Here is a 12,898-nt window from a genome sequence, read left to right on the forward strand (position 1 = left end):
GGCTTGGGTCATGATCCCAGGGTCCTGGGATCGAGCCCCACATTGGGCTCTCTGCTCAGCGGGGAGCCTGCTTCCTCCTCTCTCTCTCTCTGCCTCTCTGCCTACTTGTGATCTCTGTCTGTCAAATAAGTGGATAAAATCTTTAAAAACAAAAACAAAAACTCTTCACAGTGTAGGGATTGAGGGTACATCCCTCAGTATCATAAAAGCCATCTACGAAAAGCACACAATGGATATCCTTCTCAATGGAGAAAAACTGAGACCTTTCCCCTAAGGTCAGGAACATGGCAGGGCTGTCCACAATCACCACTGCTCTTCAACATAGTACTACAGAAAACTAAGGAATACTCATGAAAGAACTGAAAGACACAAAGCAATGGAAAAGCATCCCATGTCCATAGATTGGAAGAACAAATATTGTGAAAATGTCTATGCTACCTAGAGCAATCTACACATTCAATGCAATCCCTATCAAAATACCATCAACTTATTTCACAGAAATGGAACAAATAATCCTAAAATGTGTATGGAAACAGAAAGGACCCTGCATAGCCAGATGAATATTGAAAAAGAAAAGCAAAGCTGATGGCATCACAATTCTGTACTTCAAGCTCTATTACAAAGCTGTAATCATCAAGACAGTATGGTACCAGCAGAAAAGCAGACACATAGATCAATGGAATAGAGAGCCCAGAAATGGACCCTCAACCCTATGGTCAACTAATCTTTGACAAAGCAGGAAAAAATGTCCAATGGGAAAAAACAAAACAAAACAAAACACAAAACTGTCTTTTCAGCAAATGGTGTTGGGAAAATTGGACAGCCACATGCAGAAGAATGAAAATGGACCATTTCCTGACATCACATACAAAAACAGACTCAAAATAGATGAAAGACATAAATGTGAGACAGGAATCCATTAAAATCCTTAAGGAGAACACAGGCAGCAACATCTTTGACCTCAGCCACAGCTAATTCTTCCTAGAAACATCACCAAAGGCAAGAGAAACGAGGGCAAAAATGAACTACTGGGATTTCAAGATCAAAAGCTTTGCACAGCAAAGGAAACAATCAACAAAACCAAAAGACAAATGACAGAATGGGAGAAGATATTTGCAAATGATATCAGATAAGGGGCTAGTATCCAAAATCTATAAAGAATTTACCAAACTCAACACCCAAAGAACAAATAATCCAGTCAAGAAATAGGCAGAAGAAATGAACAGACATTTCTACAAAGAAGACAGCCAAATGATCAGCAGACACATGAAAAAGTGTTCAACATCACTCAGCATCATGGAAATACAAATCAAAACCACAATGAGATACCACCTCATACCAGTTAGAATGGCTAAAACTAACAAGTCAGAAAACAACAGATGTTAGCAAAGATGCAGAAAAAGGGAACCCTCCTACACTCTTAGTGGGAATGCAAGCTGGTGCAGCCACCCTGTAAAACCATATGGAGGTTCCTCAAAAAATTAAAAACAGAGCTACCCTATGACCCAGCAATTACACTTACTGGGTATTTACCCGAAAGGTACAAATGAGGTGACCCGAGGGGGCATATGAACCCTAATGTTTATAGCAGCAATGTCCACAATAGCCAAACTATGGAAACAGGTTAGATGTCCATAGACAGATGAATGGATAAAGATAAAAAAAGAAACTGAGCCTGGGTGGCTCAGTTGGTTAAGCAACTGCCTTCTCCTCAGGTCATGATCCTGGAGGCCCAGGACCAAGTCCCACATCGGACTCCCTGCTTGGTGGGGAGTCTGCTCTCCCTTTGACCTCTCCACTCTCTCTCCCTCTCAAATAAATAAGTAAAATTAAAAAAAAAATCTATATATAATGGAATATTATGCAGCCATAAAAATGAAATCTCGCTGTTTGCAACGATGTGGATGGAATTAGAGGGTATTATGCTAAGCAAAATGTCAACCAGAGAAAGACAATTATCAAATGATCTCTCTAATCTGTGGAGTTTGAGAAACAAGTCAGAGGATCACAGAGGAAAAGAAGAAAAAATGAAATAAGACAAAACCAGAGAGGGAGACAAACCATAAGAGACTCTTAATCTCAGGAAACTAACTGAGGGTGGCTAGAAGTGGAGGGTGATGGGAGATAGAGAGAGGCTGGGTGATGGACATTGGAGAGGGTATGTGCTATGGTGAGTGCTGTGAATTGTGTAAGACTGATGAATCAGAGTCCGGTACCCGAAACAAATAATACATTATATGTTAATAAAAAAATAAAACTCTTGTACATCAATTTATTGTATTTATATATATCAAATATTAAGTTTATTATTTTTGTAGAGTCTAGGCCAGTTACTACAATGCACCAAATCTAGATTATAAACAGCACTGATAGTTACCTTCCTGTATGTTTCTTAATAAACGAATAATCAGAGTTTCCCTAATAATAGTTCTATAGGTTCACAGGCTATACAAATGAACACCCTCACATGATACTGGATGTTATTTTCTGAAGTGTTTCTAACAATTTATACTTTCACCAGCAGTTTGAGATACAGAATCTTTAATAAATCTTGACAGACTTCATATTTTTTGCCACTGTAAAATTTAATTTCTGTCACTAAAGTAGGTATATAATGGTATCTCACTATGATCTTCATTCGAAATTCCCAAATTAGAAATGTTTAAACACCTTTCAGATTTACACTAGGATTTATGTTTCCTCTTCTTTGAAATGCCTGGTCATGCTTTTCTTCTTTTGTTTCCTACTGAATTGTCTTCTTTTTTTTTTTTTTCTGAATCCTTGTATGTCTTGGATGTATGTTATAAATATTTTCTAGTTCATAGCTTGCTTTTTCTTCTATAAGGTATTTTTTTTTTAAGATTTTATTTATTTATTTGACAGATCTCAAGTAGGCAGAGAGGCAGACAGAGTGAGATGGGGAAGCAGAGAGCCTGATGTAGGGCTCCATCCCAGGACCCTGGGATCATGACCTGAGCTGAAGACAGAGGCTTTAACCCACTGAGCCACCCAGGCACCCCTGTAAGGTATCTTTTGATGAACAGATTCTCTTAATCATAAGGTATGGGAATTTATCCATCTTTCATTTTATGGTTAGACTTTTTATTTTTTTATTTTTTATTTTCAGCATAACAGTATTCATTATTTTTTCACCACACCCAGTGCTCCATGCAATCCGTGCCCTCTATAATACCCACCACCTGGTACCCCAACCTCCCACCTCCCGCCCCTTCAAACCCTCAGATTGTTTTTCAGAGTCCATAGTCTCTCATGGTTCACCTCCCCTTCCAATTTCCCCCAACTCCCTTCTCCTCTCTAACCCCCCATGTCCTCCATGCTATTTGTTATGCTCCACAAATAAGTGAAACCATATGATAATTGACTCTCTCTGCTTGACTTATTTCCCTCAGCATAATCTCTTCCAGTCCCGTCCATGTTGCTACAAAAGTTGGGTATTCATCCTTTCTGATGGAGGCATAATACTCCATAGTGTATATGGACCACATCTTCCTTATCCATTCGTCCGATGAAGGGCATCTTGGTTCTTTCCACAGTTTGGTGACCGTGGCCATTGCTGCTATAAACATTGGGGTACAGATGGCCCTTCTTTTCACGACATCTGTATCTTTGGGGTAAATACCCAGTAGTGCAATTGCAGGGTCATAGGGAAGTTCTATTTTTAATTTCTTGAGGAATCTCCACACTGTTCTCCAAAGAGACTGCACCAACTTGCATTCCCACCAACATTGTAAGAGGGTTCCCCTTTCTCCACATTCTCTCCAACACATATTGTTTCCTGTCTTGCTAATTTTGGCCATTCTAACTAGTGTAAGGTGATATCTCAATGTAGTTTTAATTTGAATTTTCCTGATGGCTAGTGATGATGAACATTTTTTCATGTGTCTGATAGCCATTTGTATGTCTTTATTGGAGAAATATCTGTCCATATCTTCTGCCCATTTTTTTTTATATGATTGTCTGTTTTGTGTGTGTTGAGTTTGAGGAGTTCATTATAGATCCTTTTGTCTGTACTGTTATTTGCAAATATCTTCTCCCATTCTGTGGGTTGCCTCTTTGTTTTGTTGACTGTTTCCTTTGCTGTGCAGAAGCTTTTGATTTTGATGAAGTCCCAAAAGTTCATCTTCGCTTTTGTTTCCTTTGCCTTTGGAGACATATCTTGAAAGAAGTTGCTGTGGCTGATATCGAAGAGATTACTGCCTATGTTCTCCTCTAGGATTCTGATGGATTCCTGTCTCACATTGAGGTCTTTTATCCATTTTGAGTTTATCTTTGTGTACGGTGTAAGAGAATGGTTGAGTTTCATTCTTCTACATATAGCTGCCCAATTTTCCCAGCACCATTTATTGAAGAGACTGTCTTTTTTCCACTGTATATTTTTTCCTGTTTTGTCACAGATTATTTTTATTTATTTTATTTTTTTAAAAGATTTATTTATTTGACAGACAGAGATCACAAGTAGGCAGAGAGGCAGGCAGAGAGAGAGAGAGGAGGAAGGGAGGAAGCAGGCTCCCCGCTGAGCAGAGAGCCCGATGCGGGGCTCGATCCCAGGACCCTGAGATCATGACCCGAGCCGAAGGCAGCAGCTTAACCCACTGAGCCACCCAGGCGCCCCATCGCAGATTATTTGACCATAGAGTTGAGGGTCCATATCTGGGCTCTCTACACTGTTCCACTGGTCTATGTGTCTGTTTTTATGCCAGTACCATGCTGTCTTGGTGATCACAGCTTTGTAGCAAAGCTTGAAGCATCCCTAATGTGATGCCCCCCGTTTTATTTTTGTTTTTCAACATTTCCTTAGCGATTCGGGGTCTCTTCTGATTCCATACAAATTTTAGGATTATCTCCTCCAGCTCTTTGAAGAATAATGGTGGAATTTTGATCGGAATAGCATTAAAAGTATAGTTTGCTCTAGGCAGTATAGACATTTTAACAATGTTTATTCTTCCGATCCAAGAGCATGGAATGGTCTTCTATCTTTTTGTGTCTTCTTCAATTTCTTTCATGAGTGTTCTGTAGTTCCTCGAATACAGATCCTTTACCTCTTTGGTTAGGTTTATTCCCAGGTATCTTATGGTTCTTGGTGCTATAGTAAATGGAATCGATTCTCTAATTTCCCTTTTGTATTTTCATTATTAGTGTATAAGAAAGCCACTGATTTCTGTACATTGACTTTGTATCCTGCCACGTTGCTCAATTGTTGTATGAGTTCTAGTAGTTTTGGGGTGGAGTCTTTTGGGTTTTCCATATAAAGAATCATGTCATCTGCAAAGAGAGAGAGTTTGACTTCTTCATTACCAATTTGGATACCTTTTTTTTCTCTTTGTTGTCTGATTGCTGTTGCTAGGACTTCTAATACTATGTTGAACAAGAGTGGTGAGAGTGGGCATCCTTGTCGTGTTCCAGATCTCAACGGGAAGGCTGCAGGCTTTTTACTATTGAGGATGATATTTGCTGTGGGTCTTTCATAGATAGATTTGATGAAGTTCAGGAATGTTCCCTCTATCCCTATACTTTGAAGCATTTTAATCAGGAACAAATGCTGGATTTTGTCAAATGCTTTTTCTGCATCAATTGAGAGGACCATGTGGTTCTTCTCTCTTCTCTTATTACTCTGTTCTATCACATTGATTGATTTGATAATGTTGAACCATCCTTGTAGCCCAGGGATGAATCCCACCTGGTCATGGTGGATAATCTTTTTAATATGCTGTTGGATCCTGTTTGCTAGGATCTTGTTGAAAATCTTAGCATCCATATTCATCAGTGATATTGGTATGAAATTCTCCTTTTTGGTAGGGTCTTTGCCTGGTTTGGGGATCAGGGTAATGCTGGCTTCATAGAAAGAGTCAGGAAGTTTTCCTTCTGCTTCAATTTTTTGAAACAGCTTCAGGAGAATAGGTGTTATTTCTTCTTTGAAAGTTCAGTAGAATTCCCCAGGGAATCCATCAGGTCCTGGGCTCTTGTTTTTTGGGAGGTTTTTGATATGATATTGGTCTATTCAGGAGGATCTGTCAACTCTTCACTGTAATTATATTAATTTTGCTTTATACACTTTAAGGTTAATTTATTTTATGCCCACGAGTGTAAAATCTTAGTGACTTGAAACTTTTGTCATTAAAAAGTATCTGTATCTTTAATAACACTTTGCGTTACAATCTATTGTCTTACATTAATATGCCTTATCTTTCTTATTTGTCTAGTAAATCTTTTCTCATTTTAAATTAAAACCTTCCATAGCTTTTTGTTTTAGATATGTCTTTTTAAGCAGCTGAAAGTTCTTTTTAAAGCCAATCAGAAAATCTGTGTTTACTTGACAAGTTTAGACTATTTGCATTTTTTTTTATTATAAATGTTTTTCTCATTGCACTTTTTGATTTCTATCTCCCTCACACATTTTTATAATATATGTGGAATCTATATAAAAAGTGATTTTTACATGTACATGTATGGTTTAGTATAGGTAGATACGAACACATGTGTATGAGCATATACATGTGTGTGCATGTTATGTATGTGTGGGACATATATTTGGCATTAGAGGAGTTTGGTTTTAATTTTTTTCTTCTTCTGGTTTGGAATTCATCCACCCTAATTCTATCCTTTTAGCTCTTGCTCTTGATATTTTACTATCATCTTTAACTTAAGTTCTAAAGTAAGATAATACCTAAAAGAATAAAGAGGAACTTTAGAAAACTTTGTGATCTGGGAAGCCTGGGTGGCTCAGTTGGTTAAGCGGCTGCCTTTGGCCCAGATCATGATCCCAGCATTCTGGGATCGAGTCCCACATCGGGCTCCTTGCTCAGCGGGGAGCCTGCTTCTCCCTCTGCCCCTGTCTGCCATTCTGTCTGCCTGTGCCCTCTCTCCCTCTCTCTCTCTGTGACAAATAAATAAAATCTTTAAAAAAAAAAAAAAAAGAAAGAAAAAAAAAAGAAAACTTTGTGATCATATCCCTCTGAACTTACATGCTATTATTAATACGGTCTTTTTATAAAAAGTGTAAAAAGATATAATTTTATACACTTTTGATTTACATACCTCCTTAGGATTTTCTCTAACCATTGCTTTTTATATTTCAGATCATTTTTTCTGAATTATTTCCCTTCTTCCATTTATGCTTTAGAAAATCCTTTATTATAAATCTATCCAGCAGTAAACCCTTACTGCTTTTGTTTATCTGAAAATGTTCTAAATTTTGAGAATAGACATTTGTATGCTCGGTACACAATTCTAGATTGAAATTTCCTTTGTCTTAGAAGTTTAAAGTTACTATTCTAGTGTCCTCTGGCTTCCAATATTACCACTGAGAAATCTGCTGGCCCAAAGCTTTGCCTTCTACATACAAAGCATTGCAGCCTTTGGCATCTGTCTTCAGGGCAGCCTGAACCTCCACTGAGTGCTATTATTGTTCCCGTCTCTGGTTTTGACTCATGGTTTGTTCCTTTTCTGGGGAGTGTCTCCCATTTCCTCAAAGTCTAGAAATACATCAACAAGTATATATTTTTTAATCTAGGATCTAGCTGATTTGAGGTCAAGGGGCCCCCAGAGTATCTAGTTTGCACTCTGGCTGAAAGCAACACAAACAGAGCTTTTCTTGTTTGTTTGTTTGTCTGATTTACTGCAAGACTTCTCAAGTTTTTAATATCCCAGACTAAAGTAAAACCATCTAAAAGGGAGATATGATGTCCAGCTCTGCCCAAATTTATTTGACCAGAGCTTTTTGTAGAACTAGTCTTCCACAAAATGGAATTTGAGAAAAGAGTCCTGTTCTACAGCTCATTTTTTTTTTTTTCCCTCAACACGGAGAAGAAAAATTCAAATGAATTATCTTCAATACTCCTACTCTTCCCAAAGAAACCCATACCAAGGCTAAAATAATAATAATCAGCCTCTCCAATATGCCAGGTTTTGTAAGATACAAGAAATGTATTTTAAAAATAATAATGATAATACACTATCTCTGTCTTCAAGGTGTTTAGACAAGGGAACTAAGTAAAATACATTTTGGCAAATGTTCCACCAGCAGTTTGAACTAGTTTCTCAGCAACTGTCTCTCTTAGACTATGACAAACTGTCTTTGTTTCTTTTTTAAATGCACACAAATTTAAATGTATCTTGTTTGATAATTGTGGGTTAACTGAGCACCTCCAGAAAATAAAGACTGGAAACCTTGTGTTATAACCAGGGTTCTGAAACAATGTACCATATTGTACCCACTTTTGGCTGTAAACTAAATCATAGTTTTTTTAACTAACTGCTGCCAAATCCATTATTCTAATTTTCAGAAATTCATACTAGCCTAGAAATATTAAAACTGCTTCTTTGAAGTTAGAAATCTCTTTACTTTTTACAAGTTCACTGAAAGTATTTTACTTTAAAAGTATGATAATCTCATATCATTAAATAGTTTAAATCTTTCTGTATAATTTTGTGTATATAAATACAAATGAAAAATACAATTACAGATATCAAAATAAATGAATAGTGGACTTTATCACTTACCCTTGTTCAAATTTAGAATCTATACTACCCTTTCCTAGCAGACAAAATCTTGAATAGCCAATGGACTCTTCTCACAGGAATAGTTCCCAAGGATGTAGTGACTATGTTGACTAGATACATACTTAGCTGGGAAGTCCCTCACTTTTCAACTCCTTACCACAGGGCTAATTGAGGGGAACAAGCAGATTTTCATCATAAAATCATTACCTATTCCCCCTACAATTCTAAACTTTCTTGTATTTTACTTTTCTCTCCCTGCTATCACCCACTCCCAATCATCCACAGTTGAAGACAGGGACTGGAATTTTGGATCACTTAAAAATGTATAAAAAGAAAGACAAGATGAGGTAATCCACAAAATATTAACTAATCAACAAATTAACAAATATATGTAGGGAGATCCATTCTTGTTAGTTTTCAAAGACAGATACATTTTTAAAATCAGAAATTTTCTATAAAAAGAGCAGAAATTTGTCGCATTGTTGTTTTATGTATACAGTATAATTGCCCAGTGCCAGCAAAGCTGCAGAAAATTAGGTCCTGATGGACATTGCTAATAGCAGTGTAAATTAAAATAGTTTAGTGCTTTAATCAGTAGCTTTAAAAATGTTTGTATTCTTTAACCTAATATTTGCATTACAGAGATTCAATTCTACAGAAATAATCTAAAAAGCAGAGTTTTCATGCAAAAATGTAATCAAGAATGTCCTTTTTTTAAATTGTAAAATTAAGAAAAAATAGAAAATTACAAAAAGAAAAGAAAATTATATAAAATTATACATATATCCACTCAATAACACATTGCCATTATGAAGATACTTATATTGATTATATAATAATATGGTGAATTATGGTAAGTGGTGGGGAAAGAAGCAAGACATAAATTGTACATGCTAAAAGATTACAAGATTATCATCACTTTTTTAAGCGATTAAAAAGAAATATGGCAAAATATGAAAAGAAGAATGAGGGATATTTGCTCTTAGTGTTCTAAGGAATTCTAAAATGTTTTTCTACGGAAAGAACTTACTATTTCTGAAAATTAGTAGTTTATGGTATAAAAGGTTTACTAATACCTTATCCACCACTTCTTCTTGTGTTCTCCATTATGTTCCCCATTATGGCTACCATCCCTTTTTCCCTCTATCTTTCCCAAAACCAAAGTAAAACTTTTATAGTTCTCTTTGTTAATGTGGAGAGGAATATTCCTCCTATAACTACCCAGTTAGTTAACTTCTAAAACAATAACCTAATGGAGAGAATAGATACGTTTTACCTTATTTCCTTCTTCTTTGAATTGGGGATTGATTATTTTTACGAAAGAATAAAACAGCTGACGAATTCTTGAATCGCCAATAAATGCAATATGTTTATCTACAAGACAATTCTTTGCTTCACTGAAATCAACAAAGAAACATTAATTGCAGTAATAAAATCAGCATGTTGGCATTTCAAAGCACATAGTTTGTGAAGAAAGTAGTACAGGATTATCATACACACACTTATGTTGCTTTAGAGATAGGTGGCCCAGTTTGTTTAACCAACCAGCCTGTGGACGATAAACTAACTCTACAATAATCAATAATTACAATCCTCATTTATTAAGTGTTTAAGAGGCACTCTAAGTTTATTAAGTGCTTTGTATCTGTCATCTCAGAATAACTCCATGAGGTAGATATTCAAGCCCTAAAGCAACAGTCCTTCACTCACAGGCTACTTACTGCCTTGGGCCTGATTCTCTCTCACCCAAGTTAAAGAAGCTTGGACAATTTATTTCCCTAATGCTTTTGGCAGGAATCTTCATCTGGGCTCGCCCCCACCTCCCCTCCCACCCCCACTCTGTCAGCAATTCTCTACCATCATAGGGAAAAGTACCATATAGTATTTTCTTTGCTTCAGTAACCGCTCTCCACTAGATATTAAGACACATGCTAGAAAAGAAAACAAGCAACAAAATGAAGAAACCTTACCTGATTTTGTATTTATGCATCATACAACTGTGAGGTTGCCAAACTTTCTCTCCGAGAAATCGGCCACTTGAGAGAAGGTATTCACATGAATCATTGCCTGTAATGGTTCAACAAACAGTGTGGTAAACAATAGTCATATTTTTGTATGTTGATTATCTGACCTCATGTAAGCTCTCTGAGATGAAAAAATGCAAAGTTTTCTATGCTTCACTATACGTTCTAGGTGGATATTACTCATACATGAGAAGCACAGTAAATATCAATACATTAATATTCAAGAGGATAAGAGCCACTAATGACAGATGCTTCACTGTAGAAGGGACTCCTAATTTCTAAATGCTATATTTTTAAATGCTATATTCAGAACTGCCTTCTGCTTCAGGTCTTTTTCTAGGAACATGATCTCAAACTAGTCCTTGTATCTGTTTACCACTCCTACTTGAAAAAGAAAAGTTTAAGGAATAAAAAAGAAATGGCTTCATTAATTACTTTATTCAATTACTATAATGTATAATCCATTTGTACAACTGGAAAAGCAGTAATGAAGATATTTTATATAAACCTATTCCCTGGGGTGCCTGGGTGGCTCAGTGGGTTAAAGCCTCTGCCTTTGGCTCAGGTCGTGATCCCAGTGTTCTAGGATCGAGCCCCATATTGGGCTCTCTGCTCAGCGGGGAGCCTGCTTCCTCTTCTCTCTCTGCCTGCCTCTCTGCCTCCTTGTGGTCTCAGTCTGTCAAATAAATAAATAAGTAAATCTTTAAAAAAAAAAAAAAAACCACCTATTCCCTGATTTTCACAACTTCCCTGTGAGGAAGTATGATAGCCCTATTCTGTAAATGTGCAAACAGAAGATTTATTTAAGAAGTTTCTACTGGGGGCGCCGGGGTGGCTCAATGGGTTAGGGCCTCTGCCTTCGGCTCCGGTCATGATCCCAGGGTCCTGGGATCGAGCCCCACATCGGGCTGTCTGCTCAGCGGGGAGCCTGCTTCCTCCTCTCTCTCTCTGCCTGCCTCTCAGCCTACTTGTGATCTCTATCTGTCAAATAAATAAATAAAATCTTTAAAAAAAGAAGTTCGCATTGAGCTTACCAAATTTTACCCTGTTATCATTTACAAAGACTTAGAACTATGTCAGCTACATGGTGGCTAAAGGCATATAGTATCGGTATCAATAACAAATGTAGATTTCACATTATTAATATTCAGCCTCTCTACTTCTCTTGATGTTCTTGCCTTCCTTTCTGCTCATAAGCCAGCCAACTCCTCCTAGTTTGGTTGAGGCTGTCATGGTTTCATACAGAAAGTTCCACACCTGGGAAACCCTTCAGTTTTGTATAAACGGGAGAGATGATCCCCCTTTTTCCTTTGGCCATTTTATTGGACATTAACTTACATGACTCAAGGAGTTTAAAAGGGAGTGGGAGGTATTAAAAAAGTCCAAATATGTCAAATGGATAAGGGAAAAACAAGATATTTAGAAAAGCCATGGGGTTATAATAAAATATATGTATTATTTAAATTACTTTCTAGTTCTTTATTAAAAGCCACAAATAGTTAAGGTCAGGAGAGAGGAACACTATGGCACAAAAATGGTACTGAACCATTTAGGATGGGGACAGAGAACACCCAACAATATTTAAAGTAGATCCATTTATCTGGCCAATGTATAGATAAAAGGTCATACAAATACAAGATGGGTATGCATAAATAATGAAGGTGCTGTTATTTCAGTGTCATAAATTCTAAGATGGAACAGGAAGAGAAAGTGGAAATACTGCATTGTTGTGCTGGTAGAAAACTGGATAGGGAAAGCAAAAATATAAATTATTAAAATTTTGCAATTATATATGTAGCCTGTGCAGGGTTGTTTTTTTTTTTTTGGTATTTCAAAGATTTTTTAATAACATCCTTGTAAGAAAACAATAAATAATCAGTTCTTAATTCTTTCCAATTATTAAAAACTAATTCTAGTTCTAAAAAACAAAATTAAGATACATAAATAATCAAGAAGGAGTAAAAAAAGGACTATAAGAACACACAATTAAGTTTTTTTCCTAAGAACATCCTTCTGCTTCATTCTTTTATAATGGTTCTATATTAAAAATCTAGTAAATGTTTAGAACGAAAATTCCACACTTGTAGCATTTCTAACTCTTTAAATACACCTACAAACCAAGCAAAAAGTTAGTAATTTGTATTTTCTAAAAAACTTAATAGAAGTTGCAAATAACTAGGCATTAATTCTGTGGACTTTTTCTTCCTTTTCTTTCTTCTATCTCCCTTCCTTTTGTTGTTATTTAATTTTTGTTTTTTTAATAGAATTCGAAACAGAAACACACCTTCAGTATGTGGAATTATATTATTTGTTAAGTATCTACAGGGTTTTCAATATGGTTTTATGAAGTTGGA

General features: G+C 36.3%; 1 protein-coding gene across 1 annotated transcript in view; it reads right to left on the reverse strand.

The window, feature by feature from the left end:
- The window catches only part of CASD1 (CAS1 domain containing 1), a 54,351-nt gene that overhangs the window by 35,319 nt on the left and 6,134 nt on the right, over nucleotides 1-12,898 (reverse strand). Inside the window, exons 2-3 of the mRNA XM_059396838.1 lie at nucleotides 10,491-10,587; nucleotides 9,797-9,917 (exon numbers count right to left, since the gene is read on the reverse strand). Of these exons, the coding sequence (XP_059252821.1) occupies nucleotides 9,797-9,917; nucleotides 10,491-10,587 (218 nt within the window). The remainder of the gene's footprint in view (nucleotides 1-9,796; nucleotides 9,918-10,490; nucleotides 10,588-12,898) is intronic.

This window comes from Mustela nigripes, chromosome 4, assembly GCF_022355385.1.
Source record: "Mustela nigripes isolate SB6536 chromosome 4, MUSNIG.SB6536, whole genome shotgun sequence".
Taxonomy (NCBI): Eukaryota; Metazoa; Chordata; class Mammalia; order Carnivora; family Mustelidae; genus Mustela; species Mustela nigripes.